Source organism: Hemitrygon akajei, chromosome 20 (genome assembly GCF_048418815.1).
Source record: "Hemitrygon akajei chromosome 20, sHemAka1.3, whole genome shotgun sequence".
NCBI classification, from domain to species: domain Eukaryota; kingdom Metazoa; phylum Chordata; class Chondrichthyes; order Myliobatiformes; family Dasyatidae; genus Hemitrygon; species Hemitrygon akajei.
Window position 1 is genome coordinate 72,254,974 of NC_133143.1, and position 24,698 is coordinate 72,279,671.

Below are 24,698 nucleotides of genomic sequence, written 5' to 3' on the forward strand. Positions count from 1 at the left end.
TTGTTTATACCTTAGGGCAAAGGACAGGATCACTGATAATAGAATGTTATGGAGAGCTCTGCTAATGTTATCACAGCGCCATAGAGCACTACACCACAGAAGCAAGCCTTTCAGCCCATCTAGTCCATGCCAATCTGTTATTGGTCTAGTCCCATCGACCTGCGCCTGGATCATAACCCTTCTCATCCACGTACCTATCCAAACTTCTCTTAAGTGGTGCAATTGAACCCACATCTACTGCTTCCTCTGGCAGCTCATTGCACATTTGCACCACCCTTCTGCATGAAGAAGTTTCCCCTTTAATTTCACCTTTCTGGTCAAGATAGCACCCTCGGTCGACATCTTCCAGGTAGTCCATGAAATTGCTTATTTTACTTCTTTTATGCCTGTTTTTCATCTTAATCTGGAGCTGTTAGAGCCTGTGATTTACAGTTTGGAGATTGATTGAGTGATCCTGCACTTTGTTGTCTCTGAGTAGGCTCCGGGAAGCGAGCACATACTTGAATAGCCTCGAGGCAAAGAAACCTAGAGATGGAGTGTGAGCCGATTTCACCAATTAAAATATCGAGGCGAATGCAGAAGGCAACGAGGTTTCAGCACCAACTGCCTGCCTTTTGATCACTGATGGGATCCCTCTGCTGCCAGAGAAGGAGTTTGTGAGTGGTCTATCGCTGTAGCAGGTGGGTAGGACTCTGCATTTGTATGGTGTCTATCTCTTTCGATGATGTTGGAGGATGTTAGTATGGTTCTACATTTATAGATTGGACTATTGCGTTTATGGACTGTGGACTTTTTTGCACTTATTGTCTCTGTGTTTGTTTTCGCACATTACTTTCCATTTTAGAAACATAGAAAACCTACAGCACAATTCAGGCCCTTTGGCCCACAAAGCTGTGCTGAACATGTCCTTACCTTAGAAATTACCAAGGGTTAACCATAGCCTTCTATTTTTCTAAGCTCCATGTACCTATCCAGGAGTCTCTAAAAAGACCCTATCGTTTCCGCCTCCACCACCACCATTGGCAGCCCATTCCACACACTCACCACTCTCTGCATAAAAAACATCCCCCTGACATCTCCTCTATACCTTCTTCCAAGCACCTTAAAACTGTGCCTTCTTGTGTTAGCCATTTCAGCCCTGGGGAAAAGCCTCTGACTATCCGCACAATCAATGCCTCTCATTATCTTGTACACCTCTATCAGGTCATTCTCTCATCCTCCGTCTTATCTTGGGGAGTATGCTGTTGCTATGGAAGGTTTGCAATGAAGATTTACTGGATTTATTCCTGACTTGAGGGAACTGATTTATGAGGAAAAATTAGGTTGGATAGGCCATTGTTCACTGTCATATAGAAAGTTAAGAATGTCTTTTATGGGAACTTAAGAAATACTTATAAGACTAATCTGGTCAGACTAGATACAGGGAAGATGTTCCAGATGATTGTAAAGTCCAGAATCAGGGATTTCAACATTAGTTTCTTCAATTAAAGGATAGTGAATTCTTTCCCAAATAACCATTAAATATTTTCAAAAAGGAGGGAGATGTGTTTCATAACATCAAAGGAATCAAGGATTTGGAGAGAAAACAGGACTTGGATTTTGAAGTGAAATAAACACAGAAATTAGTGGAAATGCTTTGCTGGTCAGGCTATATTAGTGCAAACAGAGTTAGTTAACTTTTCAGATCTTAGACTCTTGGTCAGAACTTTCTCAGACCAGTAACATTACCCTGTTTCTCTCTCCACAGATGCTGCCTGACGGGCTGAGTGCTTCCAAATTTTCTATTTTTATTGTAGATTTCCAGCACCTTTACAGGTTTTTTTTTAAATCACCTGTGTTATGAAGTGGCCGATGAGACATGATCCTCATGCTGCTCCAGTCGGTCCTAAACTCTAAAGGACTTTGCACCAGTGTTTAGCTCCTGCAAATGGCTCAGGTTTGGCATCCAGCTCCAGGAGGGAAGCAGTTTTGTTGTGCGAGAGAAGGGTTTGGGGGTTGATATTCTTATTGCATTCTGTTTGGTTTTTTTGTGCGGGGGAGAGGGTCTGGGTGCTGATGATTGTTTGCCTTTTTTTGTGTGGGGGTAGGGGTAGGTTTGATGTTTTTCTGCATGACTTTCATGGATTTTCTTTGTTTTGTGGCTTTCTGGAGAAGATGAACCTCAGAGTTGTATATGGATGCACACTTAGATAATAAATGAACCTTTGAACTTTTGTTACCTATGACCGCAGTGGAAAAAGCCTGCTTACATTTACCACATCTATACCCCTCGTAATTTTGTGTATCTCTATCAAAACTCCTCTCATTCTCCTATGGTCCAGGAAATAAAGTCCTAACCTGTTCACCCTTTCCCTATAACTCAGGTCCCAGAAATATCCTTGTAAATTGTCTCTACACTCTTTCAGTCTTACTGATATCTTTCCTGCCGATAGGTGACCAACCTTGTACAAAATACTCTAAATGTGGACTCACCCAAGGTGTAATCAGTATTATCTGTACCCTTTGTCCCATTCTGAAATATAATAAAAGACATAACTACAACAAGGATATTTTAACTATTTATTATTATATTGGTGTGTTTGCCATTAACTAACCAAAAATATCTGAACAGCAGCTTGAAAGATGCAAGCCTTGTTGGTTCACTAGCAATCTCATTATGAAGATGCCTTACATACAGTCTGTTAGACACAGAAGTCCTTTCATTGTTACTGTAGAAGGACTTCTCAATACATTTTGTCTATAGAAATTCTGATTACAGTGGTGTCATTGGAAGTCTGATCTTTGCAATCTATTTCTAACAGCTATTAGTAATATAATGTAACTGTCATTTTGCCATCTCTATAAAACGTGGAGTAAAATGTTATTAGTTAGCAGAATAGAATGAATTTTACCATTCATTTGAGGAAAAAAAGTAAAAGAAAATTACTTTCAAATGTAAGAGATGAACATTGATAATATTTCTAAATGCAATTTGTCTTCAATCATCAGGCAGTGGGAAGAGGAGTGACAAGTGGATTTCAAGCACTTTGTGTTGTACTGTAGTCATAAGGAGTAGATAGTAATGTAATTCTATATTAATAATGCTTAAGGCCTATGCATAACCATACCAAAAGCAGACTATTCCCAAAGCATACATCTGCTTGGATGACCTGCTGATTAAATGATCGCAGTTTTTTTCAGTAGTGGGCTTTTCTCATCATTCCCACCGAGGAGTGCGGTATTCAGCTTACGGAAAGATACACAGGCATTAACGCTGTTCATCGTCAGTTGTTCTTTTCTGCCCTTTGCTGGTTTAACAATCGGCGTGTATTCCTTGTAACGCCTGTGAGGCAAGTTTAAAATTCCTAGTAAATCGAATCTTACGCAGTCCTCACATTAAACACTCCCCCCTGCCCCCCAAGAAACTATTCATTGCTGGATTTTAAATAAATAATAAGATTTGGAGAAAAATATTAACTTGAAATGTGGAAGATTAAAAGATGTCAACCCATCTGTTTTTGTTCATTAACATGAGCAGAATTCGTAGAAATATATGGAAATCAGTTTCTATGCCCCATATTCCCTCTGAAAAACTGCTTTACAGTTTTGCATTAAAAATTAACTTTATTTGTCACATGTACATCGAAGCATCAAAACATAGTAAAATGCATCGTTTTGGACCAAATCAAATCAGCAACACTGTACTGTTGCCATGGTTCTGGCACCAACATAGCATGACCACAAAAACTAACCCATACATCTTTGGAATGTGGGAAGAAACTGGAGCATCCAGAGGAAACCCACGCAGTCATGGGAGCAGCAGGAATTGAACCCCATTTGGAGATTACTGGTGCAGTACTATCATGATGCTAACCCCTATGCTACCATGCCACCCCAAATAATTAGGAATTATAACCTACCTCATTATCGGGAAGCACTATTTCTTTTTATGCAAAGGTGAATCACAAAAATGAGAATATTAAAAGTCCCAAGTATTGGAAAAGGGAGGTTTAGTAAAAGAATCATATTTATGAAGTAAAGTGATTTACAAGATTCATTTGTCAAGTTTTAGGTTTATTGAAGACATTTTGACTTTGGCATCTGGATAGTCATTTGGGAAGATCATTGGCCCATTTGCAAGACCTGGCCAATGGATCTCAATAGAACCAGGCCTGGGCATTGCACATGCTGCTTGTAGTGCCGGTGGGAAGAAAAGAGATCCACAATCTAACAAAAAGAAACCACTTACTATCTTCAACTTCTCAAAATCAAAATCAGCTTAATATTTTTTTCTGAAGATAATCAATTTTCTGCAAAGTTATGGCTTTCTTTGGGAAAAAATTGGGTTATTTGTGGTGTCTCATTTAGGATTTATACTACCCCACAACTGTGAAGAACCTTGGATTCTCTGCTAGTTGTTACAGTGATGCAGACTACAAAAAGATAAAGGACTTGCCACTGCATTGGAATTTTAGTCAAGGGCAAAACTCAATGTGGCACAGTTTCAGTTCCATGTATCTGCCCTCAACAATAAATTCATTCATTTAAACAAATAAGGGGATCTGATTGAAACATATAAGATTATTAAGGGATTGGACACTCTAGAGGCAGGAAACATATTCCCAATGTTGGGGGAGTCCAGAACCAGAGGCCACAGTTTAAGAATAAGGGGTAGGCCAGTTGAGGAAAAACTTTTTCACCCAGAGAATTGTGGATCTGTGGAATGCTCTGCCTCAGAAGGTAGTGGAGGCCAATTCTCTGGATGCTTTCAAGAAAGAGTTAGATAGAGCTCTTAAAGATAGCGGAGTCAAGGGATATGGGGAGAAGGCAGGAACAGGGTACTGATTGTGGATGATCAGCCATGATCACAGTGAATGGCGGTGCTGGCTCGAAGGGCCAAATGGCCTACTCCTGCACCTATTGTCTATTGTCTAAACATCAGCACTGAATTCTAAGGAAATCATGTATGCACACGTTTTCTAATCAGCATGGACCAGTTGTGCCAAAGAGCCATTTTCCGTGCTGTCTAACTGTAAAGCATCCACAGTCCTAAAAAATTCAGCTGGAGAAATGAAGGCATTTTTCAAAAGAGAAATAAAAGTTAGGCATACAACAGGGGTTTCAAAGACTCTAACTATTAACCAACAGATCAGTGGACTCCAAGTTGGGAACTTCTGTTTTACAATTAGTTTGACTTCTGTAAACTAATTGGCAGTAAAAATCTTCTGAAAAGTTTTAGAATTTGTCTAGCCTTATGTCTAGTCATTACTTTTCCTGATGATTATTCCAAACTTACTTATAAAGGAAATAGGCTGCGCCAATAATAAGAACCACCAGGTAAGAGGCAAATATTAGGACACCGTGCACACCTGTAGCAGTCCCAATGGGATCTGTAAATACAATTGAAAGCTTAAGTTATTATAACCATATAACAATTACAGCATGGAAACAGGCCATCTCAGCCCTTCTAGTCCGTGCTGAACGCTTACTGTCACCTAATCCCACCTACCTGCACTCAGCCCATAATCCTCCATTCCTTTCCTGTCCATATACCTATCCAATTTTTTTTTAAATGACAAAATCGAACCTGCCTCTACCACTTCTACTGGAAGCTCGTTCCACTCAGCTACCACTCTCTGAGTAAAGAAGTTCCCTCTTGTGTTACCCCTAAACTTGTGCCCCTTAACTCTCAACTCATGTCCTCCTGTTTGAATCTCCCCTACTCTCAATGGAAAAAGCCTATCCACATCAACTCTATCTATCCCCCTAATAATTTTAAATACCTCTATCAAGTCCCCCCCTCAACCTTCTATGCTCCAAAGAATAAAGACCTAACTTGTTCAACCTTTCTCTGTAACATAGGTGCTGAAACCCAGGCAACATTCTAGTAAATCTCCTCTGTACTCTCTTTGTTTTGTTGACATCTTTCCTATAATTCGGTGACCAGAACTGTACACTATACTCCAAATTTGGCCTCACCAATGCCTTGTACAATTTTAACATTACATCCCAACTCCTATACTCAATGAAAAACACAAAATGCTGGCAGAACTCAGCAGGCCAGACAGCATCTATGGGAGGAGGTAGTGACGACGTTCACCCTCCTGATGAAGGGTTTTGGCCTGAAATGTCGTCACTTCCTCCTCCCATAGATGCTGTCTGGCCTGCTGAGTTCTGCCAGCATTTTGTGTTTTTTATTTATTTTCAGCATCTGCAGATTCACTCGTGTTTCCTATACTCAATGCTCTGATTTATAAAGGCCAGCATACCAAAAGCTTTCTTCACCACCCTATCTACATGAGATTCCACCTTCAGGGAACTATGCACCATTATTCCTAGATCACTCTGTTCTACTGCATTCCTCAATGCCCTACCATTTACCATGTATGTCCTATTTTGATTAGTCCTACCAAAATGTAGCACCTCACACTTATCAGCATTAAACTCCATCTGCCATCTTTCAGCCCACTCTTCTAACTGGCCTAAATCTCTCTGCAAACTTTGAAAACCTACTTCATTATCCACAATGCCACCTATCTTAGTATCATCTGCATACTTACTAATCCAATTTACCACCCCACCATCCAGATCATTAATGTATATGACAAACAACATTGGACCCAGTACAGATCCCTGAGGCACACCACTAGTCACCGGCCTCCAACCTGACACTTTACTACTTCTTTACATTTTGAATGCATTTTACTACTTCAATATTAATACCTAACGATTGAACCTTCCTAACTAACCTTCCATGTGGAACCTTGTCAAAGGCCTTACTGAAGTCCATATAGACAACATCTACTGCTTTACCCTCGTCAACTTTCCTAGTAACCTCTTCAAAAAATTCAATAGGATTTGTCAAACATGACCTTCCACGCACAAATCTATGTTGACTGTTCCTAATCAGACCCTGTCTATCCAGATAATTATATATACCATCTCTAAGAATACGTTCCATTAATTTACCCACCACTGACGTCAAACTTACAGGCCTATAATTGCTAGGTTTACTCTTAGAACCCTTTTTAAACAATGGAACCACATGAGCAATACACCAATCCTCCGGCACCATCCCCGTCTCTAATAACATTTGAATATTTCTGTCAGAGCCCCTGCTATTTCTACACTAACTTCCTTCAAGGTCTTAGGGAATATTACTGTGCCATTAAATAAAATCTATGTTCAGCAGGACAATGTGGTAAAATAAGAGAGATGTTTAGTCAGAATAGCAGTGAATGGGCTTCTGTAGTGTACATGTGTTCAATTGTACCAGTTTTTACAATTTCTTGAGTTTTTTAGGTTTTACAATATATAACAATATTGATCCTAAGAGAAAAGTAAAGTACGTAGATCACAAATTAAGCCAAGCACAAACATGAAGATATTAGAAATTCAGAATAGAGTGTGAAGAAGATTTATGAAGATGCTGCCAGGACTTGATTACCTGAGTTATAGGAATGATCTCATAGAGGTGTACAAAACCATGAGGTGTACAAGACCTTTTCCCAGGGGAAGGAAATTAAAATCTAGAGAGCATTGATTTAAGGTGTGATTTAGAATCATAGAAAAATAGAGCACAGAAACTGGCCTTCAGCCCATCTAGCCTGTTCTGAACCATTTAAACTGCCTACTCCATTCGACTTGCACCGGTACCATAGCCCTGCATATCCCTACTATCCATGTACCTATCCAAAATGTTGAAATTGAGCTAGTGTGTACCACTTGTGCTGGCAGCTCATTTCATACTCTCATGTTTCCCCTCATGTTCCCCTTAAAATTTTCACCTTTCACCCTTAACCAATTACCTCTAGTTGTAGTCCCCTCCAACCTCAGTGGAAAAAGCCTGCTTGCATTTACCCTATCTATATCCCTCATAATTTTGTATACCTCTGTCAAATCTCCTTTTAATCTTCTACATTCCAAGGAATAAAGTCCTAACCTGTTCAATCTTTCCTTGTAACTCAGGTCCTTTAGACCCAGCAAAATTTTTGTAAATTTCCTCTGTATTCTTTCAACCTTGTTTACATCTTTCCTACAGGTAGATGACCAAAACTGCACACAATATTCTAAATTAGGCCTACCAATGTCTTATACAACTTCAACATAACATCCCATCTCTTGTACTCAATACTTTGACTTATGAGGCAAATGTGCCAAAAACTTTCTTTATGACCCTATCTACCGGTGCTGTCACTGACAATGAATTATGGACCTGTATTCCCAGATCTCTTTGTTCTACTGTATTCCTCAGTGCCCTATCATTCACTGTGTAAGACCTAACCTCATTAATCCTACCGAAGTGTAACACCTCACACTTATCTGGATTAAATTCCATTGGCATTTTTCAGCCCATTTTGCCAGCTGGTCCAGATCCTGCTGCAAACAATGATAGCCTTCCTTGTTGTCCATTACACCCCCATTCTTAGTGTCATCCACAAATTTGCTGATCCAGTTAACCATCTTATATCCAGATCATTGACATAGATAACAAACAACAATGGACCTAGCACTGATCCCTGAGGCACTTCACTAGTCACAGACCTTCAGTCAGAGAGGCAACCATCTACTACCACTTTCTGACTTCACCCACAAAGCCAATGTCTAATCCGATTTACTACCTCATCTTCAATGCCAAGTGACTGAACCTTCTTGACCAACCTCCCATGTGGTACCTTGTCGAATACCTTGCTAAAGTCCATGTAGACAGCATCAACTGCCTTGTATTCATCCACTTTCCAGGAAACTTCCTCGAAAAACACTGTAAGATTGGTTAGATGTGACCTACCATGCACGAAACTATGCTGACCATCCTTAATCAGTACATGTCTATTGAAACACTCATATAACCAGTCCCTTAGAATCTCTATAGGTTCCATGAAGTTGATGCCACTTTGCCTCACTTCTGTAGACTCTGTGTTCGTCTCCTCAGTAAATGTAGATGCAAAGAAAAATTATTTAAGATCTCCCCCATCTCTTCTGGCTGCACACAATTTTGTCCCTTGCAATCCTTTCACTCTTCACATATCTGTAGAATCCCTCAGGATTCCCCTTAACTTTGTCTAGTAGGGCAATCTCATGCTTTCTTTTATCCCTCCTGATTTCTTTCTTAAGTGTTCTATTGCATTTCTTGTACTCCATAAGCACCCCATTTGTTCCTATTTGCCTATACCTGCTATACCTCTTTTCCTTAACCAGAACCCCAATACCTCTTGAAAACCAAGGTTCCCTACACCTGTTATCTTTACCTTTTATTCTGACAGACACATACAAGTTTTGTACTCTCAAAAGTTCTCTTTTGTAGGCCTTCCACTTACCAAGTGCTCCTTTGCCAGAAAACAGCCTGTCCCAAACCACACTTGCCAGATCCCCTTTCTGATACCATCAAAATTGGCTTTTCATCAATCTAGATGAACCCTTAATCTCGCAATCTATCTCATTGTAACTTTGCACCTTATTGTCTACCTGCACTGCACTTTCTCTGTAACATTTTATTCTGTATTCTGTTATTGCTTTACCTTGTTCTACTTCAATACACTGTGTAATGATTTGATCTGTATGAACCGTATGCAAGATAAGCTTTTCACTGTATCTTGGGACATGTGACAATAATAATAAACCAAACCACTGTTTGTTTCCCTAATGGTGGAAAGGACAGGAGTTGCATCTCCAGTGTTTGCATGGCAAAGTGTTGAGAAAAGAGCAGTGCAAATGAAAGAACGCCACCTTCAGAATGCTGGAGGTGAAGGAGAAGGGATGATGGTGGAATCTTGTAGAAGGTAGTGGAAACTGTGGAGGAAGATGCATTGAATGTGGGGCTGATAGGATGGAAGGTGAGAACGGAGAAGCCCTATCTTTGCTCTACATGGGCAGGGAGAGTTGAGAGCAGACAAGTGAACAAATGGGATTAAAAGCATCATTTATTTAATGTAAGATTAATGTCAGCCAGATGAGATGTGATGGAAAGGGTCTGGCTGTAGCTTTGTTCTTGGAAGGAATGAAAAGCCCTTAGTCCATCCTGGTGTGAAATGAAGCTGAAGAGGGACTGAATAACCATGGTGACTCAGTGTAGATACAAGTGTTAACCATTTTACATCTGATAAAGAGAAACATCAACCCTGTGTCTCTCCTCATGGATACTACCTGATGCGCTGAGTGCATATGACATTCTCTGCCTTGTTTTGGGTTTCCAGCATCTGGATTGTTTTGATGGTTGTACCTACCTCCAATTGACACAAGAGTACTAGCAATTGCAAAACTGGTGTTATCCTTCAACGTGATATTCACACAGTAGATGCCAGATGCATTGAAGCTTCGGCGAAGGTTCAGCTTACAAGTGTCAGTAGTCTTCACAGGATCACAGATTACACTCTGTGGCACCGTGCAGGAGCGATCCGCAATCGTGGAACACACATCAGTAGGTATGCTGCAAGGCATGAAGTATTCACAAACAGCATCCTTTCATCGAAAGGTGGAGGCACAAATGCACGTTTAAATGAAAGTAAAAGAAATCTGGGGGAATAAATCTGCTTCATTAGTTAACACACACAAAATGCTAGTATAGCACAAACTTCCTGTTCTAGAGCCTGAAGTCGTGGTTGTGTGGGCAGGAGACGATATGTTTGATGGTCCAGTCTTGTGCCAGAGTGAATGAATTGCCAGTCTTAAAACTTAATATGAAACCTTTGTAGACAGAGGCTCTTGTTGCTCTGTCTTTGAGTTAATGCTTGGGGTAAAGAGAGGGTTAAGCAGACCAATACTACTCCACAAAAACTGGGCATGCTGTCTGCAGGCACGAGGAAATCTGCAGATGCTGGAAATTCAAGCAACACACACAAAATGCTGGTGGAACACAGCAGGCCAGGCAGCATCTATAGGAAGAAGTACTGTCGATGTTTCGGGCCAAGACCCTTCGTCAGGACTAACTGAAAGAAAAGATAGTAAGAGATTTGAAAGTGGGAGGGGGAGGGGGAGGGGGAAATCCGAAATGATAGGAGAAGACAGGAGGGGGAGGAATGAAGCTAAGAGCTGGAAAGTTGATTGGCAAAAGGGATACAGAGCTGGAGAAGGAAAAGGATCATGGAATGGGAGACCTAGGGAGAAAGAAAGAGGGAGGGGAGCACCAGAGGGAGATGGAGAGTGGGCAAGGAGTGATTGTGAGAGGGGCAGAGAGAGAAAAAGAGAAAAAAGAAAAGAAAAAAGGTGGGAAATAAATAGATAGGTAGGTAGGTAAATAGATAGATAGATAGATAGATAAGGGATGGGGTAAGAAGGGGCAGAATATGACCTGTCTACAAACACTCTTTGCCTTCTTTGAGCAAGCAAATTTTGGATCCACAAAGCAATGTCCCCTTAGACCCCATGCCTCCTTACTTTCTCAATAAGCCTTGCATGGGGTACCTTATCAAATGCCTTGCTGAAATCCATATACGCTATATCTACTGCTCTTCCTTCATGCATCTGTTTAGTCACATCCTCAAAAAATTCAATCAGGCTTGTAAGGCACGACCTGCCCTTGACAAAGCCATGCTGACTATTCCTAATCATATTATACCTCTCCAAATGTTCATAAATCCTGCCTCTCAGGATCTTTTCCATCAACTCACCAACCACTGAAGTATGACTCACTGGTCTATAATTTTCTGGGCTATCTCTACTCCCTTTCTTGAATAAGGGAACAACATCTGCAACCCTTCAATTCTCCAGAACCTCTCCTGTCCCCATTGATGATGCAAAGATCATTGCCAGAGGCTCAGTAATCTCCTCTCTCACCTCCCACAGTAGCCTGGGATACATCTTGTCTGGTCCCAGTGACTTATCCAGCTTGATGTTTTCCAAAAGCTCCAGCATATCCTCTTTCTTAATGTCTATATGCTCAAGCTTTTCAGTCCGCTGTAAGTCATCCCTACAATTGCCAAGATCCTTTTCCGTAGTGAATACTGAAGCAAAGTATTCATTAAATACCTCAGCTATCTCCTCTGGTTCCATACACACTTTCCCACTGATTGGTCCTATTCTCTGATGTCTTATTCTCTTGCTCTTCACATACATTTCTTCTTGACTGGATTAACAACAGCCTTTGTACAACACGGTTCCTGTACTCTACCATCCTTTCCCTGTCTCATTGGAACGTACCTATGCAGAATGCCACACAAATATACCCTGAACATTTGTCACTTTTCTGCCATACATTTCCCTGAGACCATCTATTCCCAATTTATACTTCCAAGTTCCTGCCTGATAGCTTCATATTTCCCCTTACTCCAATTAAAAGCTTTCCTAACTTGTCTGTTCCTATCCCTCTCCAATGCTATGGTAAAGGAGATAGAATTGTGATCACTTTCTCCAAAATGCTCTCCCACTGAGAGATCTGACAACTGATCAGGTTCATTTCCCAATACCAGATCAAGTACAGCCTCTCCTCTTGTTGGCTTATTTACATATTGTATCAGGAAACTATCCTGAACACACCTAACAAACCCCAGCTGATCTAAACCCCTTGCTCTAGGGAGATTCCAATCAAAATGGGGAAATTGAAATCTCCCACCATGACAACCCTGTTATTATTGCATCTTTCCAGAATCTGTCTCCCTATCTGCTCCTCGATGTCCCTGTTACTATTGGGTGGTCTATAAAAAATCACCCAGTAGAGTTATTGACCCCTTCCACCCATAGAGACTCAATAGACAATTCCTCCATGACTTCCTCCTTTTCTGCAGCCCTGACACTATCTATGATCAGCAGTGCCATGCCCCCACCTCTTTTGCCTTCTTCCCTGTCCTTTCTGAAAAATCTAAACCCTGGCACTCTAAGTAACCGTTCCTGCCCCTGAGCCATCCAAGTCTCTGTAATGGCCACAACATCATTGCTCCAAGTTGAATTGATATGGTTAATTGGTCATCAGCTAACTGAATGACAGAGAAAGCTGTCGGGGAGTGCTGAGTTCCCCTGTGTTATTTATGACAAAGCAATGTCCATACCTGCCCTTACAAGTGACAACAAAGTCCACCGTGGATTTGTGATAAAAACCAGTGGAGATGTGAACGTTGGTCATTCCAGCAGTCTTGACTGCAAAAAGACCATCTGACAGGAAAGAAAAGCACATTTCACACTTGTACTACTTGTAGTAATTCAAAGATATCTATACTTTTAAGCTAATACATCTTGCACATTAAATTATTACTTCAGATAACTTATATATGATTAAATCTGAAATTCTGTTGTTAGCCTCTAAGTGCAATATCTCAGTCAGTAGTGGAGGTTTAAACTCCTACTCATACAGTAATTATTATTACTCACCCTCTCTTTCCTCACATATCCGTCAATGCAGGGTTGCTGGCTGCCCACTGACATTGATCATACACATTGTTTTGTCCTAGCTAGGTTTGATCTTTGGATGTATAGCTTGATAATTTGCCAGTGGCTTCATCCAGCTGAATCTCCATCCTGGTGCTACCATAATCTAGACTTGGGATCAGCATTGTTACAAGGCCACAAGTTATAGGAGCAGAATTAGTTAATTTAGCCATTGAGTGTGATCATGGCTGACCAATTTCCCTCTCAGCCCAAATCTCCTGTCCTGACTAAACAAGAATCTATCAACCTCTACCTTAAATATACTCTATAACTTGGCCTCCCCAGCTGTTTGTGGTAACAAATTCTACAAATGCCAAAAGAAATTCCTCCTCATCTCTGTTCTAAATGGACATCCCGCTATTCTGAGACTGTGTCCTCTTGTCTTTGACTTCCCCACCATAGGAAACATCCTCTCCACATCCACTCTATCGAAACTTTCAACATTCGATAGACAATAGACAATAGACAATAGGTGCAGAAGTAGACCATTCAGCCCTTCGAGCCTGCACCGCCATTTTGAGATCATGGCTGATCAATTACTATCAATACCCAGTTCCTGCCATGTCCCCATATCCCTTGATTCCCCTATCCATAAGATACCTATCTAGCTCCTTCTTGAAAGCATCCAGAGAATTGGCCTCCACTACCTTCCGAGGCAGTGCATTCCAGACCCCCACAACTCTCTGGGAGAAGAAGTTTTTCCTTAACTCTGTCCTAAATGACCTACCACTTATTCTCAAACCATGCCCTCTGGTACTGGACTCTCCCAGCATCTGGAACATATTTCCTGCCTCTATCTTGTCCAATCCCTTAATAATCTTATATGTTTCAATCAGATCCCCTCTCAATCTCCTTAATTCCAGCGTGTACAAGCCCAGTCTCTCTAACCTCTCTGCATATGACAGTCCAGACATCCCAGGAATTAACCTCGTGAATCTACGCTGCACTTCCGCTACAGCCAGGATGTCCTTCCTTAACCCTGGAGACCAAAACTGTACACAATACTCCAGGTGTGGTCTCACCAGGGCTCTGTACAAATGCAAGAGGATTTCATTGCTCTTGTACTCAATTCTCTTTGTAATAAAGGCCAACATTCCAATAGCCTTCTTCACTGCCTGCTGCACTTGCTCATTCACCTTCAGTGACTGATGAACAAGTACTCTGAGATCTCTTTGTATTTCTCCCTTACCCAACTCTACACGGTTCAGATAATAATCTGCCTTCCTGTTCTTACTCCCAAAGTGGATAACCTCACACTTATTCACATTAAACGCCATCTGCCAAGTATCTGCCCACTCACCCAGCCTATCCAAGTCACCCTGAATTCTCCTAACATCCTCATCACGTCACACTGCCACCCAGCTTAGTATCATCAGCAAATTTGCTGATGTTATTTTCTATGCCTTCATCCAAATCATTAACGTAAATGGTAAACAGCTGTGGTCCCAATACCGAGCCCTGTGGCACCCCACTAGTCACCACCTGCCATTCCGAGAAACACCCATTCACCGCTACCCTTTGCTTTCTATCTGCCAACCAGTTTTCTATCCATGTCAATGCCTTCCCCCCGATGCCCTGAGCTTTGATTTTACCCACCAATCTCCTATGTGGGACCTTATCAAATGCCTTCTGAAAATCGAGGTACACTACATCCACTGGATCTCCCCCGTCTAACTTCCTGGTTACATCCTCGAAAAACTCCAACAGATTAGCCAAGCATGATTTACCCTTGGTAAATCCATGCTGGCTCGGCCCAATCTTATCACTGCTATCCAGATATGCCACTATTTCATCCTTAATAATGGACTCTAGCATCTTTCCCACCACCAATGTCAGGCTGACTGGTCGATAGTTCTCTGTTTTCTCCCTCCCTCCTTTCTTAAAAAGTGGGATAACATTAGCCATTCTCCAATCCTCAGGGACTGATCCTGAATCTAAGGAACATTGGAAAATGATTACCAATGCATCCGCAATTTCCAGGGCCACCTCCTTTAGTACCCTAGGTTGCAGACCATCTGGACCTGGGGATTTGTCAGCCTTCAGTCCCATCAGTCTTCTCATCACCATTTCCTTCCGAATGTCAATCTGTTTCATTTCCTCTGTTACCCTATGTCCTTGGCCCATCCATACATCTGGGAGATTGCTTGTGTCTTCCTTAGTGAAAACAGATCTAAAGTACTCATTAAATTCTTCTGCCATTTCTCTGTTTCCCATAACAATTTCACCCAATTCATTCTTCAAGGGCCCAACGTTGTTCTTAACTATCTTCTTTCTCTTCACATACCTAAAAAAGCTTTTGCTATCTTCCTTTATATTCCTGGCTAGCTTGCGTTCGTACCTCATTTTTTCTCCCCGTATTGTCTTTTTAGTTAAGTTCTGTTGTTCCTTAAACACTTCCCAATCATCTGTCCTCCCACTCACCTTAGCTCTGTCATATTTCCTTTTTTTTAATGCTATGCAATCTCTGACTTTCTTTGTCAACCACTGTGGCCCCTTTCCCCCCTTTGAATCCTTCCTTCTCTGGGAGATGAACTGATTTTGCACCTTGTGCATTATTCCCAAGAATACCTGCCATTGCTGTTCCACTGTCTTTTCTGCTAGGCTATCCATCCAGTCAACTTTGGCCAGCTCCTCCCTCATGGCTCCATAGTTTCCCCTGTTCATCTGCAACACTGACACCTCCGAGCTGCCCTTATCCTTCTCAAATTGCAGATAAAAGCTTATCATATTGTGATCACTACCTCCTAATGGCTCCTTTACTGTGAGATCGCTTATCAAATCCTGTTCATTACATAACACTAAATCCAGAATAGTCTTGTCCCTGGTCAGCTCTCGTACAAGCTGTTCCAAGAATGCATCCCGTAGGCACTCTACAAACTCCCTATCCTGTGGTCCAGCACCAACCTGATTCTCCCAGTTCACCTGCATGTTGAAATCCCCCATAACTACTGCGACATTACCTTTGCCACATGCCAATGTTAACTCCCTATTCAACTTGCACCCAATATCCATGCTACTGTTTGGTGGCCTGTAGACAACACCCATTTGGGTCCTTTTGCCCTTACTGTTCCTCAGTTCTATCCACACAGACTCTACTTCTCCTGACCCTATGTCCCCCCTTGCAAAGGACTGAATCTCATTCCTCACCAACAGGGCCACCCCACCCCCTCTGCCCACATTTCTGTCCCTACGATAGCACGTATACCCTTGTACATTCATTTCCCAGGTCTGATCTCCCTGCAGCCATGTCACCGTTATCCCAACAACATCATAGTTACCCATTCGCACCTGGGCTTCAAGCTCATCCGCCTTATTTATGACACTTCGTGCATTCAGATATAGAATTTTTAGCCCATTTCTCCTCTCTCTGTTTGAATCGCTGCCTATCGTGCTTAACCCAGCTCCCCGAACTCCCATCGGGCTATACACCCCTAGAATTTTGTTGTCCTTCCTAAATTTACTTATTCTTTCAACACATTTAACTCCATGTTCCGTCAGACCATCCCTCTGTACATGAGTCCTCCTTATCACTTGTTCCGCCCCACCTTCCTCTACTACACACTTAATATTCCGGAACCATGTAGTCCCCACCTGTCCTTTATTCTTCCTCTCGCTATCCTCTCTCACATTCTGGATCCCCGCCCCCTGCAAATTTAGTTTAAACCCCCCCAAGAAGCACTAGCAAACTTCCCTGCAAGAATGTTAGTACCACTCCAGTTCAGGTGTAAACCGTCCCGTCGGAACAGATCCCACCTTCCCTGGAACAAAGCCCAATTATCTACAAACCTGAAGCCCTCCCTCCTGCACCATCCTCTCAGCCACGTATTAATCTTTATAATCCTTCTGTTCCTTGCCTCACTCGCACGTGGCACAGGTAGCAATCCTGAGATTGTTACCCTGGAGGTCCTGCTCTTCAGCTTCGCACCTAACTCCCTGAGCTCCCTACGCAGGACCCCCTCACTCATCCTACCCATGTCATTGGTCCCTACATGGACCACAACGTCTGGATTCTTGCCCTCCCTCTCAAGAATAACCTGCACCCGATCTGAGATGTCTCGGACCCCAGCACCAGGGAAGCAACATACCATCCGAGACTCCCGATCTTCCCCACAAAATCTCCTATCCGCCCCCCTGACTATAGAATCCCCTATCAATACCGCTTTCTTCTCTTCCCTCCTCCCCTTCCTAGTCAAGGGTCCAACCTCAGTGCCAGAGACAGAACCACTGCAGATAGGTTTCAGTTAGATTCCCTCTCCCCCTGACATTCTTCTGAATTCCAACGAGTACAGGTCAAGAAGCATCAAACACTCCTCATATAATAAGCCTTTCAATCCAGGAATCATTATTGTGAACCTTCTTTGAACCCTCTCCAATGTCAGCATGTCCTTTCTTAGATAAGTAACCCAAAACAGCCCACAATACTCCAAGTGAGATCTCACCAGTTCTTTCTAAAGCCTCAGCATTACATCCTTGTTCACCCACAGCAACATGTATTAAGAAACTCAATCAATTTCTCATATAGTCTATGAATATTATTTTGGACATGGTATTTACCCACAACTGTGATGTTGGTTTCAAAGTAGCTGTATCTGTAGAGGTTACAGCTGACTGAAGAAGCCTCTCGCCTCAGCAGCAGTATTAGTGATGGACCGTTGGTTGTTGTGGAAACTGCCAAGGAAATAATGATCATGAATATAACATTTGAAGGTAAGTTTATTTTTAAAATCATTGTCTATCTTGGCTGTTTGAAGATTATGAGTGATATATGCTTTGGCGAGTAGGTTAAAGGAAAACCCCAAGGCATTTTTCAATTATGTGAAGAACAAAAGGATGACAGGAGTGAAGGTAGGACTGATTAGAGATAAAAGTGGGAAGATGTGCCTGGAGGCTGTGGAAGTGAGCGAGGTCCTCAATGAATACTTCTCTTCGGTACTCACCACTGAGAGGGAACTTGATGACGGTGAGGACAATATGAGTGAGGTTGATGTTCTGGAGCATGTTGATATTAAGGGAGAGGAGGTGTTGGAGTTAAAATACATTAGGACGGGTAAGTCCCCGGGGCCTGATGGAATATTCCCCAGGCTGCTCCACGAGGCGAGGGAAGAGATTGCTGAACCTCTGGCTAGGATCTCTATGTCCTCGTTGTCCACGGGAATGGTACCGGAGGATTGGAGGGAGGTGAATGTTGTCCCTTTGTTCAAAAAAGGTAGCAGGGATAGTCTGGGTAATTATAGACCAGTGAGCTTTACATCTGTGGTGGGAAAGCTGTTGGAAAAGATTCTTGGAGATAGGATCTATGGGCATTTAGAGAATCATGGTCTGATCAGGGACAGTCAGCATGGCTTTGTGAAGGGCAGATCGTGCCTAACAAGCCTGATAGAGTTCTTTGAGGAGGTGACCAGGCATATAGATGAGGGTAGTGCAGTGGATGTGATCTGCATGGATTTTAGTAAGGCATTTGACAAGGTTCCACATGGTAGGCTTATTCGGAAAGTCAGAAGGCATGGGATCCAGGGAAATTTGGCCAGGTGGATTCAGAATTGGCTTGCCTGCAGAAGGCAGAGGGTTGTGGTGGAGGGAGTACATTCAGTTTGGAGGGTTGTGACCAGTGGTGTCCCACAAGGATCTGTTCTGGGACCTCTACTTTTCATGATTTTTATTAACGACCTGGATGTGGGGGTAGAAGGGTGGGTTGGTAAGTTTGCAGATGACACAAAGGTCGGTGGTTTTGTAGATAGTGTAGAGGATTGTCGAAGATTGCAGGGAGACATTGATAGGATGCAGAAGTGGGCTGAGAAGTGGCAGATGGAGTTCAACCCAGAGAAGTGTGAGATGATACACTTTGGAAGGACAAACTCCAAGGCAGAGTACAAGGTAAATGGCAGGATACTTGGTAGTGTGGAGGAGCAGAGGGATCTGGGGGTACATGTCCACAGATCCCTGAAAGTTGCCTCACAGGTAGATAGGGTAGTTAAGAAAGCTACCTTTCATAAGTCGAGGGATAGAGTTTAAGAGTTGCAAGGTAACTCTGGTTAGGCCACACTTGGAGTACTGTGTCCAGTTCTGGTCACCTCAGTATAGGAAGGATGTGGAAGCATTGGAAAGGGTACAGAGGAGATATACCAGGATGCTCCCTGGTTTAGAAAGTATGGATTATGATCAGAGATTAAGGGAGCTAGGGCTTTACTCTTTGGAGAGAAGGAGGATGTGAGGAGACGTGATAGAGGTGTACAAGATATTAAGAGGAATAGACAGAGTGGACAGCCAGCGCCTCTTCCCCAGAGCACCACTGCTCAGTACAAGAGGACATGGCTTTAAGTTAAGGGGAGGGAAGTTCAAGGGGGATATTAGAGGAAGATTTTTCACTCAGAGAGTGGTTGGTGTGTGGAATGCACTGCCTGAGTCAGTGGTGGAGGCAGATACACTAGTGAAGTTTAAGAGACTACTAGACAGGTATTTGGAGGAATTTAAGGTGGGGGGGGGGGTTATATGGGAGGCAGGGTTTGAGGGTCAGCACAACATTGTGAGCCGAAGGGCATGTAATGTGCTGTACTATTCTATGTTCTATGTTCTCTGTATTTTAATTCCCTCTGTATGTAGAAAATTGGGAAACTGATAGGTTTAAAATATAAGCAACACACACAAAATACTGGAGGAACTCAGCAGGCTAGGCAGCATCTATGGGTATAGTTGACACTTTGGGCAGAGAATCTGAGATTTTCTTTTGTTAAGTTTAAATTATACATGGTTTACTTTCTTTTAAAGGTTAGCTTTATTTGTTTGTTTGTTTATTTAGAGATTCAGCATGGAACAGGCCCTTCGGGCCAATGAGCCACACCACTCAGCAACCCACCCATTTAACACTGGCCTAATCACAGGACAATTTATGATCACCATTTACCCTATTAACCTATGTCTTTGAACTGTGGGAGGAAACCAGAGCACCCGGAGGAAACCCACACATTCATGGAGTGGATATATAAACTCCTTACAGATGATGTCAGAATTGAACTCAAACTCCGACATCCTAAGCTGTACTTGCATCATGCAAGCCACCATGCTACTGCGGTGCCTCATCTATCTATCAATCCATCACCTGTTTGAGTTCTGCTGTATCAAGATCTTCTATTCCTGAGTTAATACCCCAACCAAATCATACCTAACACAGAAGTGCCCTGTGACATATTTATATGATGTATGACATATTTATGTCACAAAAAAATAAAATGAAGTGGCAGATAAATGCGTGGCTAAAGAATTAGAGCAGGGGGCAGGGATTCAGATTTCTGGATAATTGGGACCTCTTTTGGGGCAGGTGTAATTTGTACAAAAGGGACAGGTTGCACTTCAATCCAAGGGGGACCAATATTCTTGTGGGCGGGTTTACTGAAGCTGTTGGCAGAGGTTTAAACTAATATGGCAGGGGGATGGGAACCAGTATGATAGAGCTGAAGATGAGCCAGCAGGTTTACAAGTAGATTATGGGTGTAACATGAATGTAAGGAAGGACAAGCCAATATTGGGTACAAATAAGACAGAGCAAAGAGTTAAACTGTACCACAGAGCCAGAATTCAAAAGGGTGAAGAATGCAAAATGTGCATAGCATTTGGAATAAGGAAGACGAACTCATAGCGCAATTAGAGGTTGGTTGGTATGATGTTGTGGGCATCATTGAGTTGTGGCTGAAAGAAGGCCATAGTTGGGAGCTTAACATCAAAGGATAGACTTTGCATCAAAAGGACAGGTGGGAAAGCATAGGCAATGATGTGGCTCTGTGGGTAAGAGATGGAATTACATCTTTAGAAAGAGGTGACACAGGGTCAGAGAATGTTGAATCTTTGTGGGTGGAGTTAAGAAACTGCAAGGATCATTTGGGAGGCAGAGGCAGAAATAGACAGGAATTGCAGGGAGATAGTCACCCCTAGGAGTCAAGAGACAGGTAGTTGGGTGACTGTCAGGAGAGGGAAGGGGAATAGACAGGAAGAGCAGAGCAACCTTGTGGCCATTCCCATCAATAATAAGTGTACCGTTTTGGATACTGTTGGTGGGGATGACCTATCAGGGACAAGTTGCAGTGGTTGCATCTCTGGCACCGAGACTGGACCCTCAGCTCAGAAGGGAAGGAGGGAAAAGAGGAGATCAGTAGTGATAGGGGATTCGATAGTTAGGGGGACAGATAGGAGGTTCTGTGGAAGAGATCGAGAATCCCGGATGGTCTGTTGCCTCCATGGTGCCAAGGTCCGCGATATCTCGGATCGAGTTCTCAGTATTCTCAAGAGGGAGGGTGAGCAGCCAGATGTCGTGGTCCATATGGGGACCAATGACGTGGGTAGGAAGAGTGAGGAGGTCCTGAAAGGTGAGTTTAGGGAGCTAGGTGCCAAGTTAAAGGACAGGACCTCCAGGATAGCAATCTCAGGACTGCTACCAGTGCCACGTGCAGATGGGTTTAGAAATAGTAAGATAGTGCAGATCAACACATGACTGAAGACATGGTGCAGGAGGGAGGGCTTCAGATTTATAGATAATTGGGCAGTTTTCCTGGGAAGGTGGGACCTGTTCCAGTGGGATGGTTTACATCTGAACTGGAGGGGGACAAATATTCTTGCAGGTAGGTTTGCTAGAGAGGCTCCAGTGGATTTAAACTAGATATAAGGGGGGAGGGGAACCAGAGTGTAGGAACAGATGTATGGGGGAAGGAAGAAAAAGAAGACAGTAAAGTTCTTTGTACTGTTAGAGATAAACAGAGAGGAAGAGGTGGAGAATTTCTTAAATGCATTTATTTTAATGCTAGGAGCATTGTAAGAAAGGTGGATGAGCTTAGAGCATGAATTGATACCTAGAAATATGATGTTGTAGCTATTAGTGAAACATGGTTGCAGGAGGGGTGTGATTGGCAACTAAATATTCCTGGATTTTGTTGCTTCAGGTGTGATAGAATTGGAGGGACAAGAGGGTGAGGTGTTGCGTTGCTTGTCAGAGAAAATATTACAGCGGTGCTCTGGCAAGATAAATTAGAGGACTCGTCTAGAGAGGCTATTTGGGTGGAATTGAGGAATGGGAAAAGTGTAGTAACACTTATAGGGGTGTATTATACCCACCTAATAGGGAGTGAGAATTGGAGGAGCAAATTTGCAAGGAGATAGCAGATATTTGTAGTAAGCACAGGGTTGTGATTGTGGGAGATTTTAATTTTCCACACATAGACTAGGAAGCCCATACTGTAAAAGGGAGTTTGTAAAATGTGTGCAGGATAGTTTTTTGCAGCAATACATAGAGGTACCAACTAGAGAAGGGACAGTGTTGGATCTTCTGTTAGGGAATGAAATAGGTCAGGTTTAGGGGTAACACGAGAAGGAACTTCTTTACTCAGAGAGTGGTAGCTGTGTGGAACGAGCTTCCAGTAGAAGTGGTAGAGGCAGGTTCGATATTGTCATTTAAAGTAAAATTGGATAGGTATATGGACAGGAAAGGAATGGAGGGTTATGGGCTGAGTGTAGGTCGGTGGGACTAGGTGAGGGTAAGCGTTCGGCACAGACTAGAAAGGCCGAGATGGCCTGTTTCATGCTGTAATTGTTATATGGTTATATATGAGATGTCAGGGGTAAGTTTTTTACGCAATGAGTGGTGAGTGCATGGAATGGGCTGAGGCGACAGTGGTGGAGCCAGATACAATAGGGTCTTTTAAGAGACTCCTGGATAGGTACATGGAGCTTAGAAAAATAGAGGGCTATGGGTAACCCTAGGTAATTTCGAAAGTAAATACATGTTCGGCACAGCATTGTGGGCTGAAGGACCTGTATTGTGCTGTAGTTTTTCTGTGTTTCTAAATCTGCTAGAGCTCTTTGAGGAAGTAACAAGCAGGATGGACAAAGAAGAGGCAGTGGATGTCATTTACTTGGATTTTCAGAAGGCATTTGATAAGGTGCCACACATGAGGCTGCTTAACAAGATAAAATCCTATGGCATTACAAGAAAGACACTGGCAATATAGAGGAATGGCTCAAAGGCAGAAGGCAGTGAGTGGGCAGCGAGCAGGACTTAGACAAATTGGAAGAATGGGCAAAAAAGTGGCAGATGGAATACAGTGTTGGGAAATGTATCATCATACATTTTGGTAAAAGGAACAATAAATGCGGACTATTATCTAAATGGGGAGAAGGTTCAAACATCAGAGGTGCAGAGAGACTTAGTAGTCCTCATGCAAGAAGGTTAATTTATAGGTTGAGTGTGGTAAAGAAGACAAATGCATTTATACAATTTCGATATTGCAGAACTGTACACAATAATCCAAATTTGGCCTCACCAATGCCTTTTACAATTTTAACATTACATCCCAACTTCTATACTCAATGCTCTGATTTATAAAGGCCAGCAAACCAAAAGCTTTCTTCACCACCCTATCCACATGAGATTCCACCTTCAGGAACTATGCACCATTATTCCTAGATCACTCTGTTCTACTACATTCCTCAATGCCCTACCATTTTACCATGTATGTCCTATTTTGATTATTCTTACCAAAATGTAGCACCTCACACTTATCAGCATTAAGCTCCATCTGCCATCGTTCAGCCCACTCATCTAACCGGCCTAAATCTCTCTGCAAGCTTTGAAAACCTACTTCATTATCCACAACGTCACCTATCTTAGTATCATCTGCATACTTACTAATCCAATTTACCACCCCATCATCCAGATCATTAATGTATATGACAAACAACATTGGACCCAGTACAGATCTCTGAGGCACACCACTAGTCACCAGCCTCCAACCTGACAAACAGTTAAACATAATGACTAGACAGCAATACATTACATAACTGAGTTGAGACACATTCTATATTGAGTTGGAGTTTGTAGCTAAGCCGGGAGGGTGTTGTGTATTTAATATTTGAGTAATATTGTAAATATATTGTGGATAATGAAGTAGGTTTTCAAAGCTTGCAGAGAGTGGTTCGATATTGTCATTTTAAAAAAATTGGATAGGTATATGGACAGGAAAGGAATGGAGGTTATGGGCTGAGTGCAGGTCGTTGGGACTAGGTGAGAGTAAGCGTTCGGCACGGACTAGAAGGGCTGAGATGGCCTGTTTCCATGCTGTAATCGTTATATGGTTATATTGTCTGATTAAGCATTCTTTGATTGCTTACATAATACAATATGGGTTATATGTAAGGAGTACATGAATGGCATACATCATTATACCACCACGTCATAGGTGAGCACATCACTAAATGAAAAGCTAAGAGTAGACACATATCCCCAGCTCCTGTGTTTTTCTTTCGATTAGTTTCAGGAGTTACAAAACATAACACTCTCCTTCTACCATCCTCCTCATTTCTAATCTTCTCCATGTTCCCTT

The 24,698-nt window shown here is 42.4% G+C and overlaps 1 protein-coding gene across 2 annotated transcripts in view; it reads right to left on the reverse strand.

Moving 5' to 3' along the window:
* Positions 1-2,545: 2,545 nt before the first annotated feature.
* gpnmb (glycoprotein (transmembrane) nmb) overlaps positions 2,546-24,698 on the reverse strand; it is a 76,081-nt gene continuing 53,928 nt past the window's right edge. The window contains exons 7-11 of one of the 2 annotated variants that reach the window (XM_073024599.1): positions 17,890-18,003; positions 12,960-13,062; positions 10,203-10,405; positions 5,276-5,369; positions 2,546-3,322 (exon numbers count right to left, since the gene is read on the reverse strand). In XM_073024599.1, coding sequence (XP_072880700.1) covers positions 3,157-3,322; positions 5,276-5,369; positions 10,203-10,405; positions 12,960-13,062; positions 17,890-18,003 — 680 coding nt within the window. In that variant the 3' untranslated portion in view covers positions 2,546-3,156. The remainder of the gene's footprint in view (positions 3,323-5,275; positions 5,370-10,202; positions 10,406-12,959; positions 13,063-17,889; positions 18,004-24,698) is intronic. The other variant, XM_073024600.1, reaches the window with a different exon arrangement.